This window comes from Scyliorhinus torazame, chromosome 12 (assembly GCF_047496885.1).
Source record: "Scyliorhinus torazame isolate Kashiwa2021f chromosome 12, sScyTor2.1, whole genome shotgun sequence".
Classification (NCBI taxonomy): Eukaryota; Metazoa; Chordata; class Chondrichthyes; order Carcharhiniformes; family Scyliorhinidae; genus Scyliorhinus; species Scyliorhinus torazame.
In genome coordinates, this window is record NC_092718.1 from 194,537,597 (window position 1) to 194,552,925 (window position 15,329).

Here is a 15,329-nt window from a genome sequence, read left to right on the forward strand (position 1 = left end):
ACACCCATAAATGCAAAATGCTCAGACAACTTTCAAAAGTGACTGCCCCACAGCACTCATAGGATCCCTACTGTGCAGAAGGAGGCCATTCGGCCCATTGACTCTGCATCAACCCTCCAAAAGAATAACCCACCTCGGCCCACTCCTCCGCCCCATCCCTGCAACCCACCCAACCGTTGGACACTAAGGGGCAATTTAGCTTGGCCAATCCACCTAACTTGCACATCTTTGGACTGGCAGCCTTTTGCCATTGGTGCATGTCTGGGATAAAATAAATTGGTGGGTTTCTGATCAAGATAAAGATAGATAGTGTTTTTAAGAATAAAGGAATAAAGGGTTATGGTGTTCGGGCGGGAAAGTGGAGCTGAGTCCACAAAAGATCAGCCATGGTCTGGTTGAATGGCGGAGAAGACTCGAGGGGCCAGATGGCCTTCTCCTGCTCCTAGTTCTTATGTTCTTAAAGGGGGTTTAAAGGGAGAAATTAATAAATCCTGAGGTATAGAGGGAGAGACCTGAAGAGGGAAGAAATGTGACCTTTTTCTGTTCATGTTTTCCTTTGGTTATGCTGCTTAACATTTGTTTCAGCCACTCTTCCACTGTCGGGTGAAAATATCTTAGCGGCTATTGACAACCCTTGGGCTTGCATTTAAAGAACAGAGGCTCGCACCTCACGGGTTTGGAAGGTGCTGTCGATGAGTGCCTTGGTGAGTTTCTGCAGTGCGTCTTGTAGATGGTACACTCTGTTGACACTGTGCATCGGTGGCGGAGGGAGTGAATGTTTAATGTGATGTATAAGGAGCAACAAATGGAAACACTTTAAAAAAGACCAAAACATATGGCCACTTGAACCGTTTAGGATCAGTAACTATGTTGTCTTTCCTTTACAAGATCAGGTTATCAGCTTTAATAAGCCTCATTAATTGGCACAGGATCACAAAGCACTGACCTGAAGTTCCACTCCATATCCTCTATAGACTGTGATGGTATAGATGCAATCCAAGTTGCTGTAGTACAGGTGACTGGGGTATTCTGGAGACTCAATGTATCCCTCAAAGTCTGTGAAATTTAAACTGCAAGGAGCTGCAAAGGAAAACAGACAAAGGAATTAGCAGTTGCAAAACAGAGTCTGGGTCTCCCTTGATCCCATTTCACTTTCTATTCTGCACAAAATTGACTCCTTGAAAGGGTTTGCTGTTCAGATCAATAAAGATGTTTTGTCTCCATTGACTGCAGTAAACTGCTGTTGTGCATCTCAGTCTGTGATGTATCAGTTTTCACATCGCTGGCTTGGTAGTGTTGCCTTATTTTCTCACACCCTTAAACATGGAACAGTCCCACGGGACATTTCAAACCATCCAAAGCATTGACATCAGATTGCACGGAATGTTTCCTCGGTTTGGCCTTTATCTCTTACAGGCAATTATGAGTGTCTTTTTAAAAATTCTTTTTAAAATTTGATCATGGGACTTGGGTGTCGCTGGCCAGGCCAGCATTTTAATGCCCACAAGAAGGTAGTGATGAGCTGCCTTCTTGAGCAGTTGATGTCCATGTGGTGTAGGTACACCCTCTGTGCTGTTAAGGAGGGAGTTCCATGATTTTGATTCAGCGACAGCGAAGGAACGGCAATATATTTCTGTAAGAGGGGAACCAATGAATAGGGTTTAATTACCACAATTTATTAGGGCAATCAATAATTATAGTCTATTAAGAGGGTCTTAGGGATGTTTTTGAATGTAAATAGTGCAGTATAACATATTAGAACAGTGGAAGAAAATGCCACAGTCTGGATAAAGATACCAACCAGTAACATGTGGATCTGCCCAAAAAACACAAATTATGCTAATTGAATGCTTACGTAGTGATAAACACCACCTGCAAGACCCTCAACAACATGTTTTTCAGTCTAACTGGTTCTTCAGTGACCTCAGCAATAAGAAGGGTCAATATCATGTTTTCCAATTCTAGCGCACAAAGGCTCCATGAGACGAATAGAGTGAAGTCGATGAGGCTTTATTAAGCGTGTCTGTTCCCCCGCAGCTCGATAGTAAACTGGCCTGCGGGGGAAGACTCCGGCTTCTTATACTCCGCCTTCAGGGCGGAGCTTGAGGTCAACGGCCAACCAGGACCCGGGATCTGTCAGCCAATGACATTAGGGCTTCCAGTCCCACATGACCCCCAATACATACTACCACACCAATCTAATGTGGTTTTTCTAAGACCCAGAGACGCAGACACAACCAACAATGTTAGCAACAAGGAAAGAGATTAGGGAAAGAGTCACAGAAAAATAAGGATATAAAATAGTCATGCTGCCTGGGTGAACACCTGTAACTTAATAAATCTAAATTTTGAACCAGACAACGTTCAAATGTAAATAATGTCTTTGTCTACGTGACTGACAATGTATAAATATCGCTTGTTTCTTCAGTTGGGTAGAGTCAGCTCCAGAGATCCTTCTTTGAGGTTGTGCTCTCCTGACACATTAGCTAATAAACAATCATTCTGTACCTGGGTCTCCTGCGATTATTTCATATGATAGTCTAGCACTATAATATTTTCAAGTCAAGATGGTGTGTGACTTGGAGGGGAACTTGTAGGTCGTGGTGTTTCCATGCACCTGCCACCTTGTCCTTCTAAATGGTAGTGGTCATGAGTTCGGAAGGTGCTAAAGGTGCTAGCAAATGAGCCTGGGCGAGGTTCTGCAGTGTGTCTTGTAGATGGCACACACAGCTGCCACTGTGCGTGAATAGTGGAGGGAGTGAATGTTTAAGATGACGGATGGGGTTCTGATGTAAGTGGGCTGGATGGTGTCAAGATTCTGGAGTGCTGGAGTTTCATCCAGGCAGGTGGAGAGTATTCCAATGTACTCCTGACTTGTGCTTTGCAGATGGTGGACAGGCTCTGGGAAATTTGTTACCCACCACAGAATTCACAGCCTCTGACCAGTTCTTGTAACCACAGTATTTACACGGTAGTTGCTGGTCAATGGCAACTCTCACGATGTTGAGAGTGGGGGAATTCAACGATTGTAATTCCATTAAATGTCAAGGGGGGGAAATGGTTAGACTTTCCCTTGTTGGAGATAGTGATTACCTGGCACTTGTGTGGCATGAATGCTACTTGCCACTTATCGGCCCAAGCCTGGACATTGTCCAGGCCTTGCTCCATATGGATTTGGACTGCTTGAGGAGTTGCAAATAATGATAATCATTGTGCAATCATCAGCAAACATCACCACTTCTGATCTTATGATGGAAAGAAGGTCATTGATAAAGCAACTGATCATGCTTGGGCCTAGGGCACTACCCTGATGAACTCCTGCATGACCGAGATGATTGACCTCCAATAACCGCAGCCATCATCCTTTGTGCCATGTATGACTCCAGGCAACGAAGAGCCTTCCCCTGCTTCTCACTGACTCCAGATTTGCTTGGGTTACACTTGGTCAAATGCTGCCTTGATGTTAATTGCAATCACTCTCACTTCATCTCCGGAGTTTAGCTCTTTAATCTATGTTTGCGCCGAGGAGTAATGAGGTCAGGAGCTGAGTGATCATGGCGGAACCCAAATTGAGCATCCATGAGCAGGTTCAGTGTTGTTTGATAGCACTGTCGATGACATTTTCCATCACAGTGCTGATGATTGAGAGTAGACTGATGGGGACGATAATTGTTTGGGTTGGATTTGTCCTACTTTTTGTGGACAGGACACACCTCGGTAATTTTCCCCATTGTTGGATAGATGCTGGCATTGTAGCTGTACTGGAACAGCTTGGCTGGGACTAGACTAGTTCTGGAGCACAAGTCTATTGTCAGAATGTTGTCAGGGGCTATAGCCTTTGCAGTATCCAGTACCTTCAGCTGTTTTTTAATGTCACAAGGAGCAATTTGACTTGGCTAAGATTGTTGCAAATGCTTGCTTCGTCTTTTGCTCTGATGTGCTAGGCTCCCCCACTATTGAGGATGGGGATATTTGTGGAACATCCCCCTCCGGTTAGTTGTTTATTGTGCATCACCCTTTACGGCTGAGTGTAGCAGGACTGCAGAGCTTTGAGCTGATCTGTTGGTTGTGGGATTGTTTCGCTCTATCCATCACAGGCTGCTTCTGCTGTTTAGCACACAAATAGTCCTCCTGTATTGTTGCTTCACCAGGTTGACACTTCATTCGAAGGTGTCATGTGAGAGTACCTTTAAGAAATGGGTGTTTATCAAATAGCTGTAGTGGATGTATCATTAAGAAATGGGTGTTTATCAAATAGCTGCAGTGATGTCAACGTGTGGGTGGAGCTGGGTTGTTTGTCTGCTTTACTTTTGTTTTTGAGCTGGCAGCTATAGCGTGTGTTTAGTTTCGTTTTCAGAGTTGGAGCTGCTTCCATCCAAACAAGGTGTAATTTTGACCTCACTCTGCATGAAAAGAATGTCTTCAGATCACTTGCTAATTTAAAAGTGATAACTGCTCTCAGTAGAGAATTTAAATCTGCTGTCTGTGTTAAAGAGGGTATTTGTCTTATGGATGTTGCTAGGAAAGATTAAGGGTTACTTATAGAGTATTGTATTCTTTGGGGGAAGTATTTGAGTTGATAGTTGCCAAGATGTTTACTGTGTGTTTATAAAATGTTAACTGGATTCATATAAGAAACATTGTTTTGTTTTAAAAGTACTTTAGATCTCTGTTGCATCACACCCTTGTGCTCCCCATAACCAAAATCTATAGAATCTGGGTCAGGTCAACACTATGATACACTTTGGGGTTCTCTAAACCCTGGCCGTAATAGTAGGTATACTTGCTATTGCTCCTGACATGCCCTCCTACACTCTTAATTGAGCCAGGGTTGATCCCCTGTCTTGGTGGTAATGGTAGAGTGGGGGATATCTCGGGCCAGAGGTTACAGATTGTGGCTGAGTACAATTATGATGGTCCACAGCGCCTAGTTGCTCAAATTTATGATGGTTGATCTACCCCACAACATAATGGAGAGCACCCTCTATTTGATACAGGACTTCATCTCCATAAAGACTGTGTGCCGGTCACACTTATCGATACTGTCATGGACATGCATCTGCGATTGGTAGATTAGTGAGGATGACCTCAAGTAGGTTTTTCCTTCTTGCTGGTTCCCTCAAAACCTGCCACAGATCCAGTCTAGCAGCTATGTCCTTTCGGACTCGACCAACGGTTGTGTTACAGAGCCATGCCTGGTGATAGACATTGAAGACACCAGAGTACATTCTGTGCCCATGCCACTCTCCGTGTTTCCTCCAAGTGGTGGTTAACATTGAGAAACACTGATTCATCAGCTGAGGGGGGTGGGGTGGGGTGGTGGTGGTGGTGGGGGAGGGGGTGGGGGTTGTGTGTGCTTGTGGTAAGTGATATTCAGCAGGATAATCAACAGGTTTACTTGTCCCTGTTTGAGCCAATGTCATGAGATTCCATTTTCAATCAGCTTTAAACAAAGCTTCTACTTGTAGGCACTTGCAGCTGGAGCTTGTTAATTAGTTAATTGGATTAGGCCAGTTTTCAGGGGCTAGATTCACAGTATAGAAGTGATCCCCTACAGTGCAGACTTTGTTTGCACTGAGTGCTGAATTTGGTGCATTTGAGTGCTATAGTAAGAGTTTGGTGACTGAGGGAGTGCTGAATTTGGTGCATTTGAGTGCTATAGTAAGAGTTTGGTGACTGAGGGAGTGCTGAATTTGGTGCATTTGAGTGCTACAGTAAGAGTTTGCTGACCGAGGGAGTTAGGTGAGGAGGGAGTAAGGTGCTCCTTTCATTTTGTTTCCGACATTTCTGCAAAGAGTGAGAAGAGAGCCAGGAGTTTACAGAAAGTGTAGCTGACTGGGAGCAGAGTCGGAGGGCGGAGGTCCAGTTGGTCCACAGGGCAGCTATATTCTGTCAGGTTAGAGGGGATGGAGGCTAGGCCAGTTGCATACTCCTCCTGTAGGATGTGGGTGGTGAGGGATACCCCCGGTGTCCCCGCTGACTATACCTGCAGGAAGTGCACCCAACTTCAGCTCCTCAAAGACCGTGTTAGGGAACTGGAGCTGAAGCTGGATGAACTTCGGATCATCCGGGAGGCAGAGGGGGTGATTGAGAAGAGTTATAGGGAGGTAACCACACTCAAGGTACAGGACAAGAATAGCTGGGTTACAGTCAGGGGGAAAAAAACAAACAGGCAGACAGTGCAGGGATCCCTCGTGGCTGTTCCCCTTCAAAACAAGTATACCGTTTTGGATGCTGTTGGGGGGGATGACCTACCGGGGGAAGGCCCTAGCGGCCAGGTCTCTGGCACTGAGTCTGGCTCTGGGGCTCAGGAGGGAAGGGGAAAGAATAGAAAAGCAATAGTTGTAGGAGATTCAATGGTTAGGGGAACAGATAGGAGATTCTGTGGTCGCGAGCGAGACTCCCGGAAGGTATGTTGCCTCCCGGGTGCCAGGCCCAGGGATGTCTCGGAGCGTGTCTTCAGGATCCTTAAGATGGAGGGGGAGCAGCCAGAAGTCGTGGTGCACATTGGTACCAACGACATAGGTAGGAAAAGGGGTGTGGAGGTAATAAACAAGTTTAGGGAGTTAGGCTGGAAGTTAAAAGCCAGGACAGACCGAGTTGTCATCTCTGGTTTGTTGCCGGTGCCACGTGATAGCGAGGATAGAAATAGGGAGAGAGTGCAGCTGAACACGTGGCTGCAGGAATGGTGTAGGAGGGAGGCCTTCAGGTATTTGGATAATTGGAGCGCATTCTGGGGAAGGTGGGACCTGTACAAGCAGGACGGGTTGCATCTGAACCAGAGGGCCACCAATATCCTGGGAGGGAGGTTTTCTAGTACTCTTCGGGAGGGTTTAAACTAATTTGGCAGGGGAATGGGAACCGGATTTGTAGTCCAGCAACTAAGGTAGCCGATATTCAGGACGCCAAAGCGTGTAACGAGGCAGTGGGGAAGGGAACACTGACAAACGAGAGTACTTGCAGGCACGGAGATGGGTTGAAGTGCGTATACTTCAATGCACGAAGCATCAGGATTAAGGTGGGTGAACTTAAGGCATGGATCGGTACTTGGGACTACGATGTGGTGGCCATCACGGAAACTTGGATAGAAATGGGGCAGAAATGGTTGTTGGAGGTCCCTGGTTATAGATGTTTCAATAAGATTACGCAGGGTGGTAAAAGAGGTGGGGGGTGGCATTGTTAATTAGAGATAGTATAACAGCTGCAGAAAGGCAGTTCGAGGAGTATCAGCCTACTGAGGTAGTATGGGTTGAAGTCAGAAATAGGAAAGGAGCAGTCACCTTGTTAGGAGTTTTCTATAGGCCCCCCAATACTAGCAGAGATGTGGAGGAACAGATTGGGAAACAGATTTTGGAAAGGTGCAGAAGTCACAGGGTAGTAGTCATGGGTGACTTTAACTTCCCAAATATTGAGTGGAAACTCTTTAGATCAAATAGTTTGGATGGGGTGGTGTTTGTGCAGTGTGTCCAGGAAGCTTTTCTAACACGGTATGTAGATTGTCCGACCAGAGGAGGGGCAATATTGGATTTAGTACTTGGTAATGAACCAGGGCAAGTGATAGATTTATTAATGAGGGAGCATTTTGGAGATAGTAACCACAATTCTGTGACTTTCACTTTAGTAATGGAGAGGGATAGGTGCATGCAACAGGGCAAGGTTTACAATTGGGGGAAGGGTAAATACGATGTTGTCAGACAAGAATTGAAGTGCATAAGTTGGGAACATAGGCTGTCAGGGAAGGACACAAGTGAAATGTGGAACTTGTTCAAGGAACAGGTACTACGTGACCTTGATATGTATGTCCCTGTCAGGCAGGGAAGAGATGGTCGAGTGAGGGAACCATGGTTGACAAGAGAGGTTGAATGTCTTGTTAAGAGGAAAAAGGAGACTTATGTAAGGCTGAGGAAACAAGGTTCAGACAGGGCGTTGGAGGGATACAAGATAGCCAGGAGGGAACTGAAGAAAGGGATTAGGAGAGCTAAGAGTGGGCATGAACAATCTTTGGCGGGTAAGATCAAGGAAAACCCCAAGGCCTTTTACACATATGTGAGAAATATGAGAATGACTAGAGCGAGGGTAGGTCTGATCAAGGACAGTAGCGGGAGATTGTGTATTGAGTCTGAAGAGATAGGAGAGGTCTTGAACGAGTACTTTTCTTCTGTATTTACAAATGAGAGGGGCCATATTGTTGGAGAGGACAGTGTGAAACAGATTGGTAAGCTCGAGGAAATACTTGTTAGGAAGGAAGATATGTTGGGCATTTTGAGAAACTTGAGGAGAGACAAATCCCCCGGGCCTGACGGGATATATCCAAGGATTCTATGGGAAGCAAGAGATGAAATTGTAGAGCCGTTGGCAATGATCTTTTCGTCCTCACTGTCAACAGGGGTGGTACCAGGGGATTGGAGAGTGGCGAATGTCGTGCCCCTGTTCAAAAAAGGGACTAGTTAGTCTTACTTCGGTGGTAGGCAAAGTAATGGAAAGGGTACTGAAGGATCGGATTTCTGAGCATCTGGAAAGACATTGCTTGATTAGGGATAGTCAACACGGATTTGTGAGGGGTATGTCTTGCCTTACAAGTCTTATTGAATTCTTTGAGGAGGTGACCAAGCATGTGGATGAAGGTAAAGCAGTGGATGTAGTGTACATGGATTTTAGTAAGGCATTTGATAAGGTTCCTCATGGTAGGCTTCTGCAGAAAGTAAGGAGGCATGGGATAGTGGGAAATTTGGCCAGTTGGATAATGAACTGGCTAACCGATAGAAGTCAGAGAGTGGTGGTGGATGGTAAATATTCAGCCTGGATCCCAGTTACCAGTGGCGTACCGTAGGGATCAGTTCTGGGTCCTCTGCTGTTTGTGATTTTCATTAATGACTTGGATGAGGGAGTTGAAGGGTGGGTCAGTAAATTTGCAGACGATACGAAGATTGGTGGAGTTGTGGATAGTAAGGAGGGCTGTTGTCGGCTGCAAAGAGACATAGATAGGATGCAGAGCTGGGCTGAGAAGTGGCAGATGGAGTTTAACCCTGAAAAGTGTGAGGCTGTCCATTTTGGAAGGACAAATACGAATGCGGAATACAGGGTTAACGGTAGAGTTCTTGGCAATGTGGAGGAGCAGAGAGATCTTGGGTTCTTTGTTCATACATCTTTGAAAGTTGCCACTCAAGTGGATAGAGCTGTGAAGAAGGCCTATGGTGTGCTCGCGTTCATTAACAGAGGGATTGAATTTAAGAGCCGTGAGGTGATGATGCAGCTGTACAATACTTTGGTAAGGCCACATTTGGAGTACTGTGTACAGTTCTGGTCGCCTCATTTTAGGAAGGATGTGGAAGCTTTGGAAAAGGTGCAAAGGAGATTTACCAGGATGTTGCCTGGAATGGAGAGTAGGTTTTACGAGGAAAGGTTGAGGGTGCTAGGCCTTTTCTCATTAGAACGGAGAAGGATGAGGGGCGACTTGATAGAGGTGATCAGGGGAATAGATAGAGTAGACAGTCAGAGACTTTTTCCCCGGGTGGAACAAACCATTACAAGGGGACATAAATTTAAGGTGAAATGTGGAAGATATAGGAGGGATGTCAGAGGTAGGTTCTTTACCCAAAGAGTAGTGGGGGCATGGAATGCACTGCCTGTGGAAGTAGTTGAGTCGGAAACATTAGGGACCTTCAAGCAGCTATTGGATAGGTACATGGATTACGGTAAAATTATATAGTGTAGATTTATTTGTTCTTAAGGGCAGCACGGTAGCATTGTAGATAGCACAATTGCTTCACAGCTCCAGGGTCCCAGGTTCGATTCCGGCTTGGGTCACTGTGTGCGGAGTCTGCACATCCTCCCCGTCTCTGCGTGGGTTTCCTCCGGGTGCTCCGATTTCCTCCCACAGTCCAATGATGTGCAGGTTAGGCGGATTGGCCATGATAAATTGCCCTTGGTGTCCAAAATTGCCCTTGGTGTTGGGTGGAGGTGTTGACCTTGGGTAGGGTGCTCTTTACAAGGGCCGGTGCGGACTCGAGGGGCCGAATGGCCTCATTCTGCACTGTAAATTCAATGATAATCTATGATTAATCTAGGACAAAGGTTCGGCACAACATCGTGGGCTGAAGGGCCTGTTCTGTGCTGTATTTTCTATGTTCTATTCCATGAGGTCTGGAGCCAATGTTGAGGTCTCCCAGAGTGGCTCCCTCCCGATTGTATACCGCTGTGCCGCCAGCTCTGCTGGGACTGTCCTTCTGATGGGACAGGACATGTTCAGCAATGATGATGGCTGTGCCTGGGACATTATCTGTAAGGTCTGATTCCGTGAGTATGACTATGTCAGGATGTTGCTTGACTAGTCTGAGACAGCCCTGCCAATTTTGGCTTAAACCCTAATTTCTTAGTAAGGAAGACTTTGCAAGGTCGACACGGCTGGGTGTGTCATTTTTGTTTCCACTGCCTAGATCGATATCAGATGGTGCATCCGGTTTCACTTTTTCACTTTGTATAGACTTTTCTGTAGCTGATTAGTTACAACTGAGAGAATTGCTAGGCCAATTCAAGAGAGCATTTAAGAGCTAATCCATTACTGTGTCTGGAGCCACAAGTAGGCCTGTGAGGTGAGGATGACAGATTTATTTCCCTGTCATGGGAGTGTACCTTTAAGAAATGGGTGTTTATCAAATAGCTGCAGTGATGCCATTGTGTGGGTGGAGCTGGGTTGTGTCTCTGGCTTTTACTTTCGTTTTGAGCTGGAAGCTGTTTGTGGCTTTGTGTTTGACTTTCATTTTAGGGAGTTGAAAGCTGAATTCAGACAAGGAAGGATCATTTTGTCTCTCTCTCGCTGTATGTTAAAAGGTGGCCAGATCATTTGATAATTTAAAAGTGATAACTGTCCTGTGTAAAGAATTTATACCTACTGCTTTGTTAAAAAGGGTGTTTGGCTTATGGATATTGTTAGGAAAGTTATTAAGGGTTACATATAGAGTACTGTATCTGTGGCATAAGATCTTAAATCCTATCTTACCAGGCATCTTGAGCTGACAGTACAAAATGGGGTATTGTTGTGGGTTATTAAGAGTAATCATTCCATTGTGCCTACAGAGTAGAATCCTGGCACAGATGTACGAGGGCTATCCCAGTGTGGTTAGAATGAAGGTGTTGGCAAGAAGCTAGTTCTGGTGGCTCGGGTTGGATGCCCGAATAGAGGAGAAGGTGGGGTTATCCCAATCATGCGCTGCGTTGAGAAATGTACTTCCACTACAGCTGTTGCATCCATGGAAATGGCCTTCCAGGCCATGGCAAAGATGCGGGACCAGTCGAAGGACAAATGGTTTTGGTCATGTTTGACAGGCGTTCAAAGTGGCTGGAAGTTGCCATTATTAAAACGACAAGCACAGAACAGACCACAGAAAGGCTTGACAAGGTATTTGCAAGATTCGGGCAACCTGGACAACTCATGAGTGAGGACGGTACCTAGTTCACATCATCTGAATTCGAGGACCAACTGAAGGGGTGTTGCATCCGCCTTATAAAATCTGCCCCTCAACTATCCAGCTATCAATGGTTTAGCTGGATGTTTCGTACAATCGCTCAAGTATGCAGTGAAATTTTCGAGGGATAAAGGCTCTCTACCTACACGTGTCAATAGCTTTCTAATGACATACAGAAACACTGCATTCAACAACTCAAAGCTCACCGGCTTTACTGATGTTACAAAGGAAACTAGGCACAGCTCGATCTTTTGACTCCCCCCTTCAACTTCAAAGGTAGTCAGGCAACAACATCAGAGGCCAGTGGCTTGAAGGGAACAACATTCCAAAAGCAGATTCTTTCCCGGGGGAAACGTGTTCTTGCGAGAAAATTCACCTCAGACATAAAGTGGACTCCAGCAACTCTATGAGCCAAAACGGGTCCGATTTCATATACTGTACAATTTGATGAAAAACGAATTTGGTGTCGGCACGCTGACCAATTACTGTCTGCACGTAGTGAGAGCGCAGAATCTGTATCAGGTGTTTACACCACAGAGAGTACGGACAATGAAATTCCCGACTTCAGGACGACTGCCAAAATTACAGAATCTGTTGAGACAGAGTCACCCACACAATCAGAGGCAGTCTCTGAGTTGGTTTAGTCAGATGTAACACCAACCAGTGTACAGGAAGACTCTCCTAGTACCCCCAACAGCCAAGCTCCTGAACATCAGACATTCACCCAAGAGACTTTCTCACTAATGTACATATATATCCGTAACATAACAATGTTAGTTACGGCATAAAGTGTTAGATCTGTGTTAAAGTGTTTGATTACGTAAAAATGTCGGGGACACTAAAGGAGTAAAGAGGGGTGGTATGTATCAGAGTAACATCATTGGCTGGTGTAATGTCACGTGTTAGACAATTACAACACCAGAGCATTTTGCAGGCTTTTGGCGAGTTCACCATTGTAACCTGTCTGTATATAAACCCCTTGCACTATGTTATACAAATCAGACTTCTCTGTGCCGTATTCTTCCTGACGGCCTGAATCCTTGCAAGTTACAGGTCACAAGGATTTACATTTACCTCGGTGGCTATGAGGACAGTGAGAGGGACAAATAGATTTGAATGTCATTTTTTCTTCTGACACTAAAAGTTCATTGGAGGTCAGTGGTCTTAAATAAATACCAGTCTTAATCATAAAAGTGCAGAATGTATATTGTGGGTGTTCTACATAAAAGCAGGCATTCTGCTGGATCTAATTGAAGTGTAAGATGAGCTGAGTACTTTGAGTACCTTAAGGTCACCAAATACAGCCCAGAATGTGCATCTCCACACTAGAACTATTAGTAGTTAGTGTGATGAGCATTTATTTCAAGAAGTTGCTGTTTTTGTGCACTCAGGCCTGAGTCAAAAACATTAAAAACTCTAATTTGCCCATTCACTGTTGTCGTCTTGTTTCTTATTGTTACGACTCCCGACACGGACACAAACTTGTCATAGAGTCATAGGTGTTTACAGCATGGAAACAGGCCCTTCGGCCCAGCTTGTCCATGCCGCCCAATTTCTATCACTAAGCTAGTCCCACTTGTCCGCATTTGGCCCATATCCCTCTATATCCACCCTGCCAGTGTAACTGTCCAACTGTTTTTTTAAAAGGAAAAAATTATACCTGCCTCTACCACTGCCTCTGGCAGCTCATTCCAGATGCTCACACTCTGTGTGAAGAAATTTCCCCTCTGGTCTCTTTTGTATCTCTCCCCTCTCACCTTAAACCTATGCCCTCTAGTTCTAGACTCCTCTACTTTTGGGAAAAGATGTTGACTATCTACCTTGTCTATGCCCCTCATTATTTTATAAACCTCTATAAAATCACCCCTCAGCCTCGTATGCTCCAGGGGAAAAAGTCCCAGCCTATCCAGCCTCTCCTTATAGCTCAGACCATTAAGTCCTGGTAGCATCCGATTCCCCTTCTATACCTCAGAGTATGAGCTATTCAGATGACTAGGGGGTGCTTCCTCCTATTGGAGGAACTCCCCACAGGATATAAACCCCGACCTGGAAGCAGTTCAAGGAAGGAGACCCTGCAGGGAGAGGAGAGGAGTGATTATTGTGGCTAGTGTGGAATAAAGTGAGTTGTGCCCTGACAGCCTGGCCTCTCGTGGAGTCTTTGCCTCCATCTACAACACAAATTATGATTCTTTTGAGAGTCGTGGGCTCACAACATCTCCAAATGAGATGATTAAATTAATGGTGCAGTGGCACAGTAATTATGTTACTGGACTAATATTCCCAAGGCTTGGAGTCCCAAGGTCTGATGTTGAGAGCTGAAATTGCACCAGAGCAGTTTGTGATTGAATTCAGTCAATTTACGTTAGTTAAATGGCTGGGAGTGTGATGCAGAATTATGACAACAATGTGCACTCAATCTCTGCATCAGCTTAGGTTGTTCAGGGAGGCCTGCTTCCTGGTCTTGCCCCACGTTTGATGTGGAGTGGTGCCCTTCATGCTACATGTCCAATTGTCTCTTGTTAATGGAGAGAGATGCCTATGGCCTCTCATAGATTACGGGTAATTATCAGTCAATCAAATAAATCTGGAATAACATGCTACTGTCAGGAACGGCCCCCAAAAAGCTGTTAGATTACTGTAAAAATCCAACGGGTTCACTAATAATGTTCGTTAAGGAAGAAGACCTGCTGGCCTTACCTAGCATGGTCTCAGTACAATATACTGAAGGGCTGGAAACTGTGGCAAGCCCTCGGGCTGAATGCTTGCATTTAATGTATATAGTGAATATCACGTATATTACTATTTACTGCACTCTCTGCAATGTCCTCTTTGAAATGTTTTGGAATGTACTTTCATAAATTTTTTTAAATAATGTATATTTTTATAGCCTTGAACGACCCAACCTCTGCAGTTCTCTGCAGTAAAGAATTCCACAGATTCACGACCCTCTGAGAGAATAAATTCCTCTTGATCTCTGTCTTAAATGAGTGACCCCTTACTCTGAGATTATGCCTTCTGGCCCGACACTCTCCCACAAGGGGAAACAACCTCTCAGCATTTACCCTGTCAAGCCCTCTGAGAATTCTACATGTCTCAATAAGGTCGCCTCTCGTTCTTCTAAACTCCAATGAGTACAGGCCTAATGTGGCTGACTTTTAACTGCTCTGTGAGACGACCAAACGAGTCACTAAAGGCAGCTCATCATCATCTCCTCAACAACAATCAGTGATGGGCAAAAAATGCTGGTCATTCCATTAATACCCTGGGAAGAAATAAATACAATCAGCTCATCGTGTATTGTAATTATATGTTCATCTCGTGCAGAAGCCCTGCTTTTATTCATTAACCCGACATTACAGCTTCATTGTGCCATATTCAATGAAATATATGTGTGGCAAGGGGCAGAATATTACACATGAACATCATCCTTATTATTTCACAACATGAAAGGCCTTTGGAACAGCTTGATAAGTTATATGAATTACAATTTGCAAAAGCTGAACAGCAGGTCGCTCAAACACCAGGACGATATTAAACATTTGGGGAAAATATTTAAACAAATGAAAATAATTCCTTCAAAAGGAGTTAGCATTTTATTACAGATGCTAGCTACCACGGGCCTTATGGGCAGGAGGTGGGTGACCATAAAATATAATTTTTGATGTTAGATGTTGTCCCATAGTTTACAGGATGGCCATAAATTCGATCTGGGGCTTTGTGGAAGCAATGAGGCAACTAATCTACTGATCGGCCTTGTACGTGGGCATATTTTTAAAACAAGAATTGTACTGAAATACATTTTAATTCACTTGCTAGCTAGCAGGTCATTAAAATACATTTTTCTTTCAACCTCCAGTAGAAACC

At 44.8% G+C, this 15,329-nt stretch overlaps 1 protein-coding gene across 4 annotated transcripts in view; it reads right to left on the reverse strand.

Annotated features, from left to right (window-relative positions):
- sez6b (seizure related 6 homolog b) overlaps positions 1 to 15,329 on the reverse strand; it is a 1,259,716-nt gene that overhangs the window by 645,365 nt on the left and 599,022 nt on the right. For all 4 annotated transcript variants that reach the window (XM_072469583.1, XM_072469584.1, XM_072469582.1 and 1 more), the window contains exon 3: positions 947 to 1,080. In XM_072469583.1, the coding sequence (XP_072325684.1) occupies positions 947 to 1,080 (134 nt within the window). The remainder of the gene's footprint in view (positions 1 to 946; positions 1,081 to 15,329) is intronic.